Source organism: Trachemys scripta, chromosome 7 (genome assembly GCF_013100865.1).
Source record: "Trachemys scripta elegans isolate TJP31775 chromosome 7, CAS_Tse_1.0, whole genome shotgun sequence".
Lineage (NCBI taxonomy): Eukaryota > Metazoa > Chordata > Testudines > Emydidae > Trachemys > Trachemys scripta.
In genome coordinates this window covers 26,217,268-26,233,589 of record NC_048304.1, presented here as the reverse complement: position 1 = coordinate 26,233,589, position 16,322 = coordinate 26,217,268, and the positions used below count along the sequence as shown (strand labels likewise).

The window sequence follows — 16,322 nt, the reverse complement described above, 5'->3', positions numbered from 1 at the left end:
TGTATACATTTATATCACATTCATTAAACCTCAAAACATAAAATAAATTTATTTCTCTAAGCAAAGGATAGGTATAACTTTTCAATATACAGAATCCATCTTCTGGAGGTAACAGACAGTAAAACCTAACCTCTGCACTCCAACTTATCTGCCAGAAAGAGTGCAAGTTTAAATATGATTAAAAGGCATATGAAAATTCATATTGCTGTAATAATTATAAATATAAGGCTAGGGATAACAACGATAATACATATTTCCCATTTACATAGGGTTTTACTTGATTAAAGAGCTTACTAGACTTTAATTAACACTGTGATATGAATATAAATGCAGCATTGTCAAATTAGAATAAACTAGGGATTAGCCTGAGCTACAAAACAGAGATCCAGATCAGAACTTCCCCAAAGTTCAGGGCTCTTTGGACGTAGGGTTTTCATCTGGGCTATTACAAATATAAAAGATCTACTGTGAAACTTCAGTGTGAAACAAAATCCAAACTTCCTCAAAGGCCAAAGGAAGTTGGATGAAGGGTTGGTCCAGTCCCCTTTTTGGAATAAAGTAGGTATTAGTAGCTATGTAAATATTAAAGGCAGGAATAGTCCTCTGCACGTTCTCTGATATGCAGTATGAAGTCATCATTAAGGACTTGAGTCAGGAAGGCACGTAAGCACATGTTTAATTTTAAGCACATGACTAGTCTCATTGACTTCAGTTAGTTACTCAGTCAATGCCTAAGTCTTGACTTTTGACTGTATAAAGAAAATGAGAAATACAGTGGCTGCCACTAAAAGGTCAGCATTAGCTAACAGCTGCCACACAGTCGTATGTGATATACCAGTTTTCCTCCATGCCTGGAATGAAAAATGACCATGACAACTGTGTACTACATGATGCTGACCATGATAAAAGTTGTTTTTATTGTATTTATCTTAATTAGTGTGAAATATCTTTATTAAATTATAATATTTTTAAAATAAAATATTTGTAAAATAGACAGGATTGACTGTTTCATCTGAGCAATGTTCTATTTTCCTCAGCTACTATGACCACATGAACTGGAAGTTATTCACACCATAAGTGACCTAAAGTGCATGTACCTAGCAACATGTGAAAGTAAGGGGAAATACTGTAAAACCTGAAATTACTTTTACCATCACTTTGCACTTCACTCTAGCACCTTTCATCTTTGCATCTCAAAGTGCATTACAAGCATTAATTAATTAACACCAGCCCTGTGTGGTATTAATTAATTAATTTATTATTACTATTATTATACAGAATCCATGTTAAAGTTGTATCAATGGTTTAGGTGTACTGTAGTTTAATGTTTTCCCGAAGTCAAACAATGAGTCAGTGTCTGGAGCCCATTGACACTGGCTCCCAAGGGTATGCACTAAACTGCTATACCACAGTAGCTCCTTCTTATTTTAGAAGCTGAGTTGGTGCTTTCCTTATCAGCCCAATTTCTATTGTTTTTGTGATATGTAAAAAATTTAGTTTTACATATTGATGAGTTTAGAAAGCGAGTTTTGGTTTTGATTGTGGCAAACTCTCAATCATGGTTTTCTTTTCCAGTCACAAACCAAAACCAGACCTAGTTTAATTTGGGTTTTTGATTCACACTTCTAATTTATACTTTTCAAATTACCATACTCACTTGATACATTAATAAGCTAAAGCAATGACTAAAACAAGACTCTTGGCTAACCCCCATTCCATAAATTTGTAATATTGAACCTGTTTTTTTACATTTCCGTCCATATACTTAGAAGCAGGATAAGAGTCAGGTAACAGAAAAGTACCTCTCACCATATTTGGTGGTTTGTTTTCTTTTTAAAGCCCCAGCTCCTAGAATCCTGTGATTATGTGAGAATCTCAGATTTCCTTTTAATAAGGTACATTTGTAATCCTCGTGGCTGCAGAGAAAAGCATGAAAACATGACCAATGTGTACACTAAAGGCCCTAAAACCAGAAGGCAAAGAAAAAGCACCCAAAATATTACTTTTTAAAATCTCATGATTTTGGGTGGGTCAGAGTAATAATTTTTGAATGCTTGGTATTAGAAACACTAACAAAGATCAGATTTCTTAGGTTTTGTTCCTGGTTTTGGGAGCAGATTGTCTGGAGAGAGAGAATATTATATTCCTTCTAAAAGGCAATGTGGCAGAGTGGATGAAAATTGGGTCTATAATTATAGAAACCTGTGTTCTATTCCCAGTTTATCCTGAAGTGAGCTGGTACGGTCCCTCTATTACCTTATCTGTAAAATGGATGAATGACATCCTCTAAGGCAGGGATGTGATGCCTTAGTTAATAAGGGTTGTGAAGCAGAGAGAAATATTATCAGCACCCAATGGAAGATCTAGGAATAGAACTCAGTCTGCTGGTCTGAAGCACCTTCCTCTAGATTACAAAGTGTGGGAGGAGGAGAGTCTCTCAAGAAAAAGCTTCTGGAGGTCTGTACAAGACAAAGGCGTCAGGAGTGTCCAAATCTGGGTGTTCACATTTATCCCCCAGGAGTTTTTTTTGTTCCAATGATCCAGATTAAGTTACTGAAATGCACTCTACATGGGGCTACCTATGTTACAGCCACTTGGAAACTGAAGCTAGCTCTGAATGCTTATTAAGGAGAATTTCACTTTGGGAGCAGATTACGTCAATGCTCCAGGATCTGCACTGACTGCCAATAAGTTTCCAGGCGGAATTTAAGTAAGTTGCCAACTCTCAAGCACAAGCTGAAGGGAAAGAATCAAAGAATCTAAATAAAAAGTTGCAGATTTAATTTGTTTTTAGAGTTTGTTAACAGCCAATTCTGGATGAAATAACTGAAAATTACAAATACTGTACTGAGGTGTATTTATTTTACTTTTTTTTAACTTACTCAATACCAATACATATGAGATATAAAAACCAGAGGTACAACAATCATGTATGTCCATATTGTGTCTGACACATACACTCACACAGGGGAGTAAGAATATCCCTATTCTCTATGCAGCTTTTTTAGGGCTTCTCTAGACATTGAGTCCAGACACGTGAGGCTAAGCTGTGGCTGTGTACCTTTACTCCCTTCTCTCCCAAACAGATGGGCAGAAAGAGGGGAAGAGGGGCAAGGAGCAGGTAGAGACTTAGCTATTCTCCCTTAACACATCAGTCAGTGGATTTGATCAGGCTGAAGAGGAGGAGTATGTTACACCCAGTAAAGGAGTAGTCTCCTTTGCCAGGAGTCACAATTCCTACCCTGGGTTACTTCTGGGGCAGCACACTCACATGCTGCTCCTTACTCAGGGTGAGCTGAAAAGTCTCAATCTCGCCCTGATAGAGCATCTATAATGTAAATATAATATGTAAAGTATAGCCTTAGCAAACAACATCGTGTGAAAAATGTGAGTGTGTTTATTCGTCTCCAAGGTCTGTGTTTATGTTATCTACATATAGATTGATAACACACCCTCTCTCTTTATAACAAGTATATGCACACATAGATATACATAAAGGGTGGAGAGGGTCTTACTCAGGGCCGGCTCTAGGCACCAGCGCTCCAAGCATGTGCTTGGGGCGGCACTCCGGCCCCATTTTTTGGGGAGGGGGCGGCAAAAAGCCAGGAGCCGGCCTTGGCCAGAGCCCTGCTGCTGGAGAGCCAGAGCATTGTCCCCTGGAGCTGAGCTCGGGCTGCCGCGGCGAGAGGAGTGTGTGAGGAGCCGGGGAGGGAGGGAAGGAAGTGGGGCCTGGGATGCAGGGAAGAGGAGCATAAGCTTTCGTGGGCTACAGCCCACTTCTTCGGATGCATATAGAATGGAACATATATTGAGGAGATATATATACACACATACAGAGAGCATAAACAGGTGGGAGTTGTCTTACCAACTCTGAGAGGCCAATTATCCCACCACCACCGCTGCTGCCACCACTGCTGCTCTGAGTCTCCCCAGGGCGGCGCAGCGTTTCCTCGCCCAAGTGGGCTGTCCAGGGCACTGCCGGGCTGGGCAGGGGGCACAGATCCCAGCTCGTGCACTGATGGGACGAGTGGCTGGCCAGCCCGAGCTGCCCCCTCCTGCCCCCGGACCCAGCCTGCCACGCACCTCCCCCGCCTCAGCCCTGCGCTGCTTGCCCCAGGCCCCAACAGTGCCAGGGGTGGGGAGAGGCAGAGCCTGGCTCCGAGCAGGGGAGTGGGGGATACTGCCCCGCCGGGGGACCCCCACAGCTTGGGCACCTGGGGGTCAATGTCCGTCCTCTCACCTCTGCCTGCACGGGGCTAGGGAAGCAGCTGTCAGCACCTGCCCCTCTCAGCCCTTGCACCCCCCCCCCCATCCCGCTCACAGCCTCTTCACTTGTACCTCCCCACATCGCTCCTTCGCCGCACCCCTTCCCCTTGTACTCTCCCTTCACCCGCACCTCTCCCCTTGTACCCTCCCCCAGCCTTCTCCTCCCGCACCTCCCCCTTCCCCTGCACCTCTTCTCCAGCAACCCTCCTGATACCCGCTCTCCTCCTCCACGAGTACATCACACCCCGCTTCTCTGCCAGTGTAGAGCCCCCAAGCACTCCCACACCCGCTCCGCTGCCTGAACCCTCGTTACTAGATCCCCATCCCTTTCTGGGGACAAGGTTTGAGGGTTAGTCCCTATGCCTTCCATGTACATTTGGAGCACTAAAGATGGGGTTGCAGGGGATGGGGGGGGCGAGATTTATACTAAAGTGAAATAAAAATAGGAGAAATGGTTTGATCCCCACTGCAAGTGTAAACAGGGACTGCTGTGGTGAACGAGGAGGTCATGTTTGGGGGAGGTGGGGGAGCCCAGGGCTGGGGCCGCAGGGGGTGTGGGTGGGGGAGGGCACTGATGGGGGCGGGGGGGGGGGAAGCCCAGGGCTGGGGTGGGGGTGGCCAAAAACCTAGAGCCGGCCCTGACCTTACTCTCCCAAATATATGCTGAGGAGTAGAAAATCTCTTACTCTCTCATGCAAGCATGCACACACACTTGTTCATATATGCTGTATATAACATCAAAGTTTTCCAGAAAGATATGTCTATATATATAAATACACATATAAAACTATCAACATTCAAAATCATTAATATCCACTCAATACAACATAGAAAACATACTTTTCAAAGTTAATGCTGTGTGTATTTCAAATATCTTTTTTCTGTCTAGAAGTTATGCCTTATCTTTTGGAATTTCTGCTTAGTCTTCAAAATTGATAGACAACCTTGAAAGGGTAACTAGCAGTCCCTGTTAAGTGGCATATGTGTTACAGTGTGCACCATCTTTTTCTTCTTATAAAATTAAAAATGCCCCCTGACCATTTACATGTTTATTTTTCCAGTTTATTCTGTGGTTTCACACCACTACCAGCATGTTGGATCATGGTCACCAAAAACCACACATCCAGAATTTTGTATGCAATATACTGTTGTGAATGGGAAATAAAGGTTTGCATAATAAAACCACATGACAATCAAACTGCAATAACAAAGATACTGTATGGAATAGCAAACAATAACAGATCACAGACAGATAAAAATGATTCATAACTGAAAAATGTAAGCACGGGCTATGATTAGTTCTCTCACATTCATAGCTAGCATGCTGTTCTGTTGGAGATTCTTTTGACAATGATTAGCTTATGAATCTATTCATTTGCTTGATGCATAATTAACTAACTGCTGTGGTTTAACTGCTGTACCATCAGTGTGCTTTCTTGCTGGTTTGTTGATATATTCACCCTCCATTTTATTGTTACCTCCTGTTCTTCTGCTCCTTGACTGCATAATATTCTCTCATTAGTGTCCTACCATTCTCATCACACCTCTTTTCTGACTCACTGCTCCCCCTTACTTCCTGTCATCTCTATCACACATCCCTTCTTCACTTCCCCTTTACTGCTCCAAGTTCACCCACTCTACCCTCATCCCTCTGTCCCCTGCGCTCACACAACTTCAAGTCCATATCTCACTTCTGCATTCTCTGTCAATTCCCCTCCTTGCCTCTGACATAATCTGCCCAGACACCAGCTTCTCAATCCCACAACCATCCCTGACACCATCTCCACTCCAGTGGCTTCCCCTTCAAACCTTATACCCATCTGCACCTTCATTACCTTCCTATGCTCCTTCTCTTCCTCACTGTGGAATACTTATTTCACCCAAAGAGAGACGACGGCTAAGCACAACCTCCTCATCTCTCCTTCCTTCCATCTCTTCCTATCCACAGAAACCAGAATTTCTATTGCTATGCCACAGCTCTGCCTCGGTAGCTGCTCTTTTTTGGCCTCTCCTCTTACCTTTCACTCCAAATATCAGATAGTGGCATCAGGCTACTACTCTCCTGTTCCCGCTGTTTACAACTCCCCCCATTCTCACTCATTCTCTCCCTCTGCATGCTGCTGTCATCACCTACTCTCCATCCACCTGCTTTGATTTGACACCTGGCTTTCCCTCTTCTTCACCTAACATTCCTCCACTTTCACCTAAGGTGATTTCACCTTCCACATTGATGCTTCAGCCAATGAATTTTCCTCTTACCGTTACTTCCTCTTGACATAGAACTCTGGATCAACTCTCCCATTCCCTCAAATGGCCACTTCCTCAATCTTCTCTTCACCAAAAACGGCTTATTTTTCTCACCTCTCACTGTCCAAGTTCTCTCTGACCAACTCTTGATTTCCTTCAACATCGCCCACCTGCCACCTACTTCTCCTTCTCAGTCCTTCTCCAGCCTCCACTCCACCAATGTATTGACTTTTTTACTGCTCGTATGCCCTCTTCTCTGTTCCTTCTTCCCTCTTCTCTAATGACTAAGCTGTAAACCCTCTTCAGTCTCTCATTCTCTTTGGGTTCATTCCTCTCACAAACATGTTCTGCTCTATCCTCAAACACCTCAGCCCCACATGAGGCTCTCCAATAAAGCCCAATTTCCCTTCATATCCAAACTCAGTCAATGTGTCATCTACCATCACTGACCTAAGTTCCATTTGGACACCCCTCCACTCTGGCTTTCACTCTCTGAACTGAAACCTCTCACATTAAGGCTCCAAGTACTTTATTCTCAGCCAAATCTTAAGGCTTCTACTCCATCTTCATCCTCATGGACCTCTCTGCTTTCTTTTTACACCATTGATCAATGTACTTCATGATATCTTATTCTCTTCCCAGGGCTTTCATTCTTCCAGTCTCTGCTAGTTCTCCTATCTCTCTCTGGCTATTTCTTCAGCCTCTCTCATCTCCATGGGAGGATCGTAGGGTTCCATCTCTACCTTCTCCTCTTCTTCTTTTACATCCTTTCTTTGTACAAACTCTTCTGCTCATACGGCTTCAATTACCGTCTTCATGCATGTCTCACAAATCTACCTTTCTACATCTGACCAGAATCCCTCAGCCCAATACTGCATCTCAGCCTCTCTCCTCCTACATGTTTCACCATTGACTTAAGCTTAACATGGTCCAAACTGAACTCCTTACCTTTCCTCTCACCTCTTCCCCTTCATTTTCTGTCACTATTGACAATACTACCATCCACACTGGCTGAAAATTCTCAATTTCTTAACATTTGTATATTTCATGGTTGTTTTTACAAACCACACAATTTTTTCATACAATTATTTAATTTACCTGCCAAAATAAATGAACTATGAAATGTTCTTGGAATAGATTTTGCATTCTCATACACCAGTGTAAATCAGGCGTAATACCATATTGTCAATAGAATTGTGAGATCAGACTCAGGCTCTCTTCCTCCTCCTGCTATAGACCCTGTGCCCTCCTCCTATGTATTTTCTTCTGTGCTCTCCTGTCTAGCTGCTCCCAGACCCTTCCTCCTGTTGCTGATGACTTCATCATGCTCTTCAACTCCTACCCGCTTCTTCCTAGTCTGAGCATACTATTGCTTTGCCCCTTCCCTCTTCCTCTGAGCAGCACCTGCATCCTTCTTTCATACCAGCTGAGTCATTACACACATTGAATCTATTTCCCCATGTTAAATAGCCTCACACCTTCTTGTCAAACTGTCTGAAATGAGCTATCTTGATGATCACTACAAAAAATTTTTTCCCTTAATTAATTAGCCTCTTAGAGTTGGTAGGACAACTCCCACCTTTTCATGTTCTCTGTATGTGTATATATATCTCCTTATTATATGTTCCATTCTATGCATCCGATGAAGTGGGCTGTAGCCCACAAAAGCTTATGCTCAAATAAATTTGTTAGTCTCTAAGGTGCCACAAGTACGCCTGTTCTTTTTTCTAATAAGTAAGTCATTGCTTTGGTGTTCTGCAGAAGAGAATCAAGGAAAAGAGTTCAGGCTCTTATCAGACTCCCCAAAATGTAGCATTTAAATAATATTTTGGTAGGGATATGTTACTTCTTTAGCACCAGTGTGTCTGTAGAAAAATCTTACAAAATCTAGATCTCCAATTTTAAATATTTATTTTTAAAGACCCCATTTTTTTTACTGAATATGAAGTGTGTGTGACTTCTTTACAATGCAGCTTTTGACCTGCAGTCATATTGTGCAACCTACAAAATTGCAGCACGACCAGTGTGGGCTGTGCTCTTATCAAGTCTTACTGTGACTAAGCACAGCCCTGAGCAAAGGTTGGTGTCCTGTGTAAGTTGCCACCAACAGAGATGTAAGTGGGTGGCACTGCAAGTCACAATTCCTCCCTCCCCTGCTTCCTTCTTGCTCCCTTGGAGGGAGCAATATTTATTTACTGCTTAGTAAATGGTTTGGAAAACTAGTCCCTGAGTATGTCACGTAATCACGTAGCAGCATCTGCGTGGTACAGGAGTAGTGAAATAACCATCCTATGAACAGAAAAGAGGGCACTATCATATGTGAAGATATTGCATCAAAAATATCCTAATCAATTCAGCCTACTTCTAAGTATAGTCTCATCAGGGGAAGACAGAGGGCAGAAGCACAATAAGAGATGCTGCTGAGTTTTGCCATGTTGGTCCTCTGGCTCTCATCAATCCCACCCCACTGAGGTAGTTTCTTCTAATTAGTGGTGAGAAAAGGAGAAAACGGGGGAGGAAGAGAACCAGAGGTAAAAAGAAAATAAGAAGGAAAAGATTTTGCAGATAGCAAAAAAAGAAAAACAATTATTTCAATAACATAATATAAAGGAAAAAAATAAAAATTGTAATCCTTATAGTTTCACACAGTTAGGGTCAAATATAATTTGGCAATAATACTGTAATATAAAAACAGGGGCTAAAATAGACAAGTAATTTTAAACCCAAATATTCTGCAAACTGTTTAGCACTTTTCAATAAATTTCTCAGAAGTCCACTTCAAAGCCCCAATCCTGCAAAGACTTTAGCATGTACATAACTTTATGCACATGCATAGTCCTATTAATTCCAATGGCACTACTCATATACATAAAGTGATACAGGAGCTTGAGTCGTTGCAGGATCAAGGCCTTAGCATTTCAGAAAACAAAAAGCCCTCAGTTTCTGTCTGAGAACACATCCATCTTAAACACAACAAAATCATAAAGTTTAATGTCATGGTATCCACTTTATGCAGATTGCTACAATCCAAGATTACGGCGGCTTAACATTTGACACTTACCAATTATTTGCCTATTTACAGCAACATTAATTGCAGAACCAGCATAAAAAAAAACCTCCTAAAGACAAATTTTTGGGGTGACAATAAAATTACACCATATTATGTATTAAAATTATAGGCAAGGTGATGTACATTGCCCTAGAAATTGTGCTAATATAAAATTAAAATGGAATCACATTTGAGTAATTTTGATTTACTTTATTTTTTCATATTTTGTAAAAATACTAACATTTTAATATCATTATTATAAACAAAACTTGCGTATTTTTATTTAAAAAACAAGTTCTGATATTTGTAGAAATGATTAGTGATTTAGGTGGTGGCTCACTTTTGGGGTGTCCAAACTGACACACACTAATGGGTCCCAATTGTCAGAGGATAGTCACTCTGAAACAAAGGTCTCTTGAAGATGTTTCAAGTTGGGCACTCAAAGATTGAGGCCTTCCGGCATCACTAGTCATTTTTGAAAATCACTCTAAAGTATATCCTAAAACATTTACATTTTGTTTACTAAAGACAACCAAAACTGAGTTAATGCAATATTTGCCAATGAATGGTTTCAATTCAAAGATATTTTCGGGGCCAGTTTAGGAACAACTGAACACAAGCTCATAATGGAAATGCTGACCAAGTCTTTGAATAGCAGTTATTCCAAAAAGCAAGTACCTAATAGTGAAGTTGCAGTAACTAAGCAGCTCTTCAGTAACTTTCTATTTAAACAGTTGAATCGGGACTCTGCTTAAAAGCTTAAAGCAAAAGAAAAAGGAAGAGAGGGAAGAAAAATATTATAAGACAGACCAAAAGCCAAACAGAAAGAGAAAGGAAAACGTTTAGATTCCCTGAGTGATGGAAATAAATACCAAAGCTATTAGTTTCAGTTCAAAAAGCATATCACTTATATTGTTTATTATTTCTTTGGAAGATTTATTTTATCCTGAAATTTCAGAATGGTAAAAGGGTAAGTGTGAAGGTAAGAAAGGAGGTGACTGACCTGATCTGGAGAGGGTCGGTGATTTGAGTGCTGGGTCCTCCCAGGAGACCGGTGATGGTGGTGATGGTGGTGGTGGTGGAAGTGGTGATGGTCATCATCATAGTTGTCTGCCATCAGTTTCATTCTGTTCTGTGTCTGAACAGGGAAAGGGAGACAATTCCATTGATTGCCTGGTCTGTTCATTCTCCCTGAAGCACCTGGCCTTGGCCATTTCAGAAGACAGGATACGGGGCTAGATGGACCTTTGGTCTAACCCAGTAAGGCCACTCTTATGTTGTTAAGTGCTGGAACATATCGGCCAAATACAGTCACGGCAGGATCTACAGTATGGCACCTACAGTTCTCCTTTCATTCCAAAATCTAAAAATGTTATCAAAAGTCAAATTCTAAGCCCTTGAGCCCGTGATTAGCTCTATGTAGGTCCAAGGGTCTGCCAGCAGAAGACAAATGCAGGACTGGGACCTAATTAAGGAAAGAAAGAAAACACAGTGGGACAGACTTTGTTTCTATTGATACCTCTCCAACCCCACTAAAGTCACTGAGCCAAATATGGTGCCAATTAATGCCCCATGCAATCATACTGATTTCTACACAAATGGGATCACAGAATGCAGAATTTGGCCCAGTAAATTCACTGGGTTTTAGGAGTGTAACAGAGAGCAAAATCTAGCCCAATACTTTTATGTTTACTATTGTAAAATATGAGTTCCTGGATATTTCTTTTTCAATGTGTAAAGTCTTACTGAATAATTGCAAGATCAGATTAAAAGGAATATAAGTTTTCATGCATACTAGCAATTACATTAGCATTCACAGTAACAATGATGAGCGGTTATGGTGAAAGCCTATTTTCGTCTATTTTCAGGGTTTAATTGTGAAGTTGTTTCTTTTACTAGGATCAGGCTGTTAAAACAATCAGGCATAAGAATCTGAAGACTGTATAATACACACACAGGCACAGCATGTTAATCAGTGAGAATAAATTTTAACCAGATTCAGCTTATGAAAACAACTAAAAAGATTTGACATTTCAGTTATTGACTTCTAGAGGTAATAAAATATAGTCACCGCCAGGTAATAATAAATAAGACACTGCCTATGATCGCTATTACATTTTTTTCATATCATGTGACACTCAGCGCTCAGCAATCCAGACCTTGCTGGGTCACACTAAAATATTTGTATTATGTAATTTCCCAATCATGCAAACACTTAAACTGGACAGAATACATACTACTGTCAGTAGTCATTATTTAAAATAATTTCAGCCATGCTTGATACATTGTATTCAAGAAAAAACAACAAGGAGTCCTTGTGGCACCTTAGAGACTAACAAATTTATTTGGGCATAAGCTTTCATGGGCTAGAACCAAGAGATTACCTACCTGCACCTGACAAACCCATGAACAAAATTCAGTTGTTTTCAAAGTCCTTACCCAGAGTTTGTTGGCACAATTAGATGAGGGTGCAATTAATATAATTTAGATGTCAGAATGGTATAATAGGAATCTGCACCCATGTAGTTTTAGTATTAAACAATCCAATACAAACTTGAGTTGAAATACTGTTTGGAAACATTTCATTCTTAAATATGAAAATTAATGCTTGCCATTAAATTCACCAAATTTTGCAATTTTTTTTAAACTAGAAAAGCAAGAGGTTTGTAAAATAAACAAACCAACAAATAAATACCATATATTGTAGTGCTGCAACCAAATTTTAAGTATAACTATTTTGCTGTAGAAAGGCACAATATGGGGGAGGTTGTGAATTATAGGGATCATTGAAAAAAGAGATGTCAAATTTGCACTTACTATAAAAACATATACTACAGCAAAGCTCCCCAATAGGATTGTGTCCTCTGGGTTGTGATGTGGGGGAGAGGAGATAGGTGCCCCCAGTAGATGAACTCTGTTACCTCAAGTGAAATACCACAAAACACCCACAGGCAGTGCAGGATCAGTCAGAGGTAAGATGCATAAAACCTCTTGGCAAACACTTGGCAAATATTTAGCCACTATCAATATTTTTATAGTATCTCAGGGGCAATAAAATGTTCAAAAAAGGGTCATCTCCATGTTTCACATAATTAATTCCTCCAACGGCCAGGTGGCAGAGTAATCGGAACAATGTCCCATCCTTGTAATCAAATACATTGCCATAGGCTAAGTCACTGACAAACCCATATTTTCCATTTTGTTTCAAAAGAGATGATCTTCCATTTCCTTTTAAAACAATGGAAGGATGAACAACAAAAACGACTGAATACCAGAGCTGGTTGGAAAACAAAGTTTCAATTTTGTGGGAAATTCTCTGATTTCTAAATTGGTATTTTACTGAATAGAACGAATGTCAAATGTAGAAATTCCCCACAAGAATTTGTGTGTGCACAATTTTGTTTTGGGACATTCAAATTTCAATTTTGACTTTTTAAATGTTAATATTTTATTTTGTATTAATTTTTATTTTATTTTATATTTTAAATTCATTTTATAAATATAAAAATTGTATAACAAAAACATAAAATAAAAATAATAAAAACCCTATAAAATAAAATTTTCAAAATGAAATGTTGAAATCAACATGTTTTCACAGAACGTTTTGACTTCAACAAATCAGTATTTTTAGATAAAAAATATTCCACTGGAAAATGTTTGATCAGTTCTACTGAAAATCAGTATGAGTAATGCAGAGGGAGCAGGTGAAATGGAGGAAAAGTGAGGCGTCCTGTTGTTTAGGAGAAAATATGAAGTAACGGAGGGTGGAAAAAGGGAGCAACAGTTGAACTTGCACCCGCTGGCTTCACAAGAGCAGCCACTCGACGCTACAAAGAACAAAGCACTTATGAAGGTGGAAAATTTAGAAGCTATTACCAGCAAACTTATCTCAAAGAAAAATCTATGGAGTGGCCCAGAGGTACCCGAAATTTAGACAGGTTTCGTGGTGAAGCTTCTGTGAATCTGTCAGAGATGAGAGTACAATTAATTTTCTGTCTTTTTCCCCTGCCCTTTATGCACTAAAATAAATACCTACAAACTGAAATTGAACAAAATACTAATTAAAAACATATCCTTGATATTTGTTGCATCTTTAAGTTAATTACTGTAATAAATGAACCTACATCCAGACTCTTGTTTCAAGGGTAAGAGGTATAGGAAAGGAAACCTCTAAATAGGACAATGGTCTAAGGTCTGTAGAGGGTCGTCATTTACTACTGCTCTTGCATTTGGATTAGACTTCCTGCTAAATAATGGAAATGGGTTCCAGTCTTTTATCTTTGGGCCTTCTCTGTACCTGAAGCAATTGCAGCATGAGTTGCACAGGTGCCATACTGATATTAGATGGTGCTCCATGCCTGATACTCAACCAAACCCCCTTGTAAGGTGTATGAAAGCTGCAGAGAGGATGTTATATCCTGTTATTCTAAACTGACAAAAGCTTGTCTCTCTCACCAACAGACGTTAGTCCAATAAAATATATTACCTCAACCGTCTTGTTTCGCTAATATCCTGGGCTGCAACAACACTGCATACCTTGAAAAAAGACATTTAATAACTGAGTTACAACTTACTACTCTGATGTATATTTGGAATAGGAAATAATGTTGCTATCTCCAGTAATGCAGTGTGGAAACTAGGAGTCAAAGGTTTTTTGTTTGTTTTTTTATGTCAGTCAACAATGATAACAATGTAGGCATAGACAACAGGTAGAGAAATGAGAGTCAACAGCTGACATTTTAAACCGAGACAAGCAGCTCTAGATTATACCTGTGCTACAAGTGTTAAATGGTTCCTGCTAAAAACAGCATACACAATGGACATCAAGTATCAGGGGGTAGCCGTGTTAGTCTGTTTCTACAAAAACAACAAGGAGTCTGGTGGCACCTTAAAGACTAACAGATTTATTTGGGCATAAGCTTTCGTGGGTAAAAACCTCATCAGGTGCATTTGAAGAAGTGAGAAAGCTTATGCCACGAAAGCTTATGCCAAATAAATCTGTTAGTCTTTAAGGTGCCACCAGACTCCTTGTTGTTTTTGTAGATACAGACTGACACGGCTACGCCCTGATACTTGATACCATGAAAGGCACTAAATTTAGCCATATGGAGTGGAAATCCATCAACCTCAACAATGGACATGTAAAACAAATTCACATAGCAGAGACATATTGAGCAGGCTTTATCGGATGATGAAGCCAGGGCCGCCCAGAGGATTCAGGGGGCCCGGGGCAAAGCGGGGGAGCTACGGCGCTTGTATTCACCCGGCGGCAGTCTGGGTCTTCGGCGGCGGGGGGCCCTTCAGTCGTTCCACGTCTTCTGCAGCACTGAAGGGCCCCCCGCCGCCAAAATGCCACTGAAGACCCGGACTGCCACTGGGCCAGGGCCTGTGGGGCCCGGGGCAAATTGCCCCACTTGCCCCCCGTGGGCGGCCCTGGATGAAGCTGAAAGTTCAGCACTGCTAAGACAGGTGGGTGAGACACATTTGTGACAGAACTTTTCCATCCTAGAACTATCTCCATCATTGGTGTCAGAAAATATTTTCATACCTGCTTATTCCATACTGGCACCTGATTCTTTCTAGACCTCTATTTTGCCTATCAACATTCTAGTTCCAGTGTACCACAATACATTCAACATGAGTTGACACCTCTCAATCATTATCCTGGGCTAAGAAAGGATTTGCAGTAGTGTACCCTCATTTTCTGCTTAACAACAGTGTAACAGAACATTTCTAATACATGGAAGGAAAAGATGATATGTATTTTCATTAAATGGCCAGAATCATTTAATAACATGGAATGGCTGCAGGCATCTTAAATCTGTGTGTTTACTAGCAACAGAATATAGAAAAAGAAGAACAGGAGTACTTGTGACATCAGAAATCTGACATCAGGAATCAAAATACTCAAAAACCAGTGGGAGAACACTTTAACCTGTCTGGTCATTCAGTGACAGACCTGCGGGTGGCTATATTACAACAGAAAAACTTCAAAAACAGACTCCAAAGAGAGACTGCAGAGCTAGAATTGATATGCAAACTAGACACAATCAACTCCGGTTTGAATAAGGACTGGGAATGGCTGAGCCATTACAAACATTGACTCTATCTCCCCTTGTAAGTACTCTCACACTTATTATCAAACTGTCTGTACTGGGCTAGCTTGATTATCACTTCAAAAGTTTTTTTTTTTTTCTTTCTCTTAATTAATTGGCCTCTCAGAGTTGGTAAGACAACTCCCACCTGTTTATGCTCTCTGTATGTGTGTATATATATCTCCTCAATATATGTTCCATTCTATATGCATCCGAAGAAGTGGGCTGTAGTCCACGAAAGCTTATGCTCTAATAAATTTGTTAGTCTCTAAGGTGCCACAAGTACTCCTGTTCTTCTTTTTGCGGATACAGACTAACACGGCTGTTACTCTGAAACCAGAATATAGAAAGAGTTTGTGCTGACCTGTAGCTATGCGCTCGTTTAAGTTCTAAACTTAATAAGAAGAGGGGAAGAGACCCTGTGTCAGTATCTTTCTCATCAGCATAGCACTGAATGTTTTCTGTACAATTAGGGCCATTCTGCTTTCTCCACACTGGATAAGGGGAGAGAAGCATATGACTGTGTGTACTTATCAGGGCCGGCTCCAGGCACCAGCTTGTCAAGCAGGTACTTGGGGCGGCCGCTCCAGAGAAGGGCAGCACGTCCAGGTATTCGGCAGCAATTCGGCGGACGGTCCGTCACTCCGCCTAGGAATTGCTGCCGC

At 40.7% G+C, this 16,322-nt stretch overlaps 1 protein-coding gene across 6 annotated transcripts in view; it reads right to left on the bottom strand.

Moving 5' to 3' along the window:
• Positions 1–16,322, bottom strand: part of ERC2 (ELKS/RAB6-interacting/CAST family member 2) — an 840,163-nt gene that overhangs the window by 177,952 nt on the left and 645,889 nt on the right. For all 6 annotated transcript variants that reach the window (XR_004646570.1, XR_004646571.1, XR_004646572.1 and 3 more), the window contains one exon: positions 10,566–10,700. Coding sequence is in view for 1 of the 6 variants with exons in the window: in XM_034777024.1 (XP_034632915.1) it covers positions 10,566–10,700 (135 nt within the window). In the remaining 5 variants the exon portion in view is untranslated. The remainder of the gene's footprint in view (positions 1–10,565; positions 10,701–16,322) is intronic.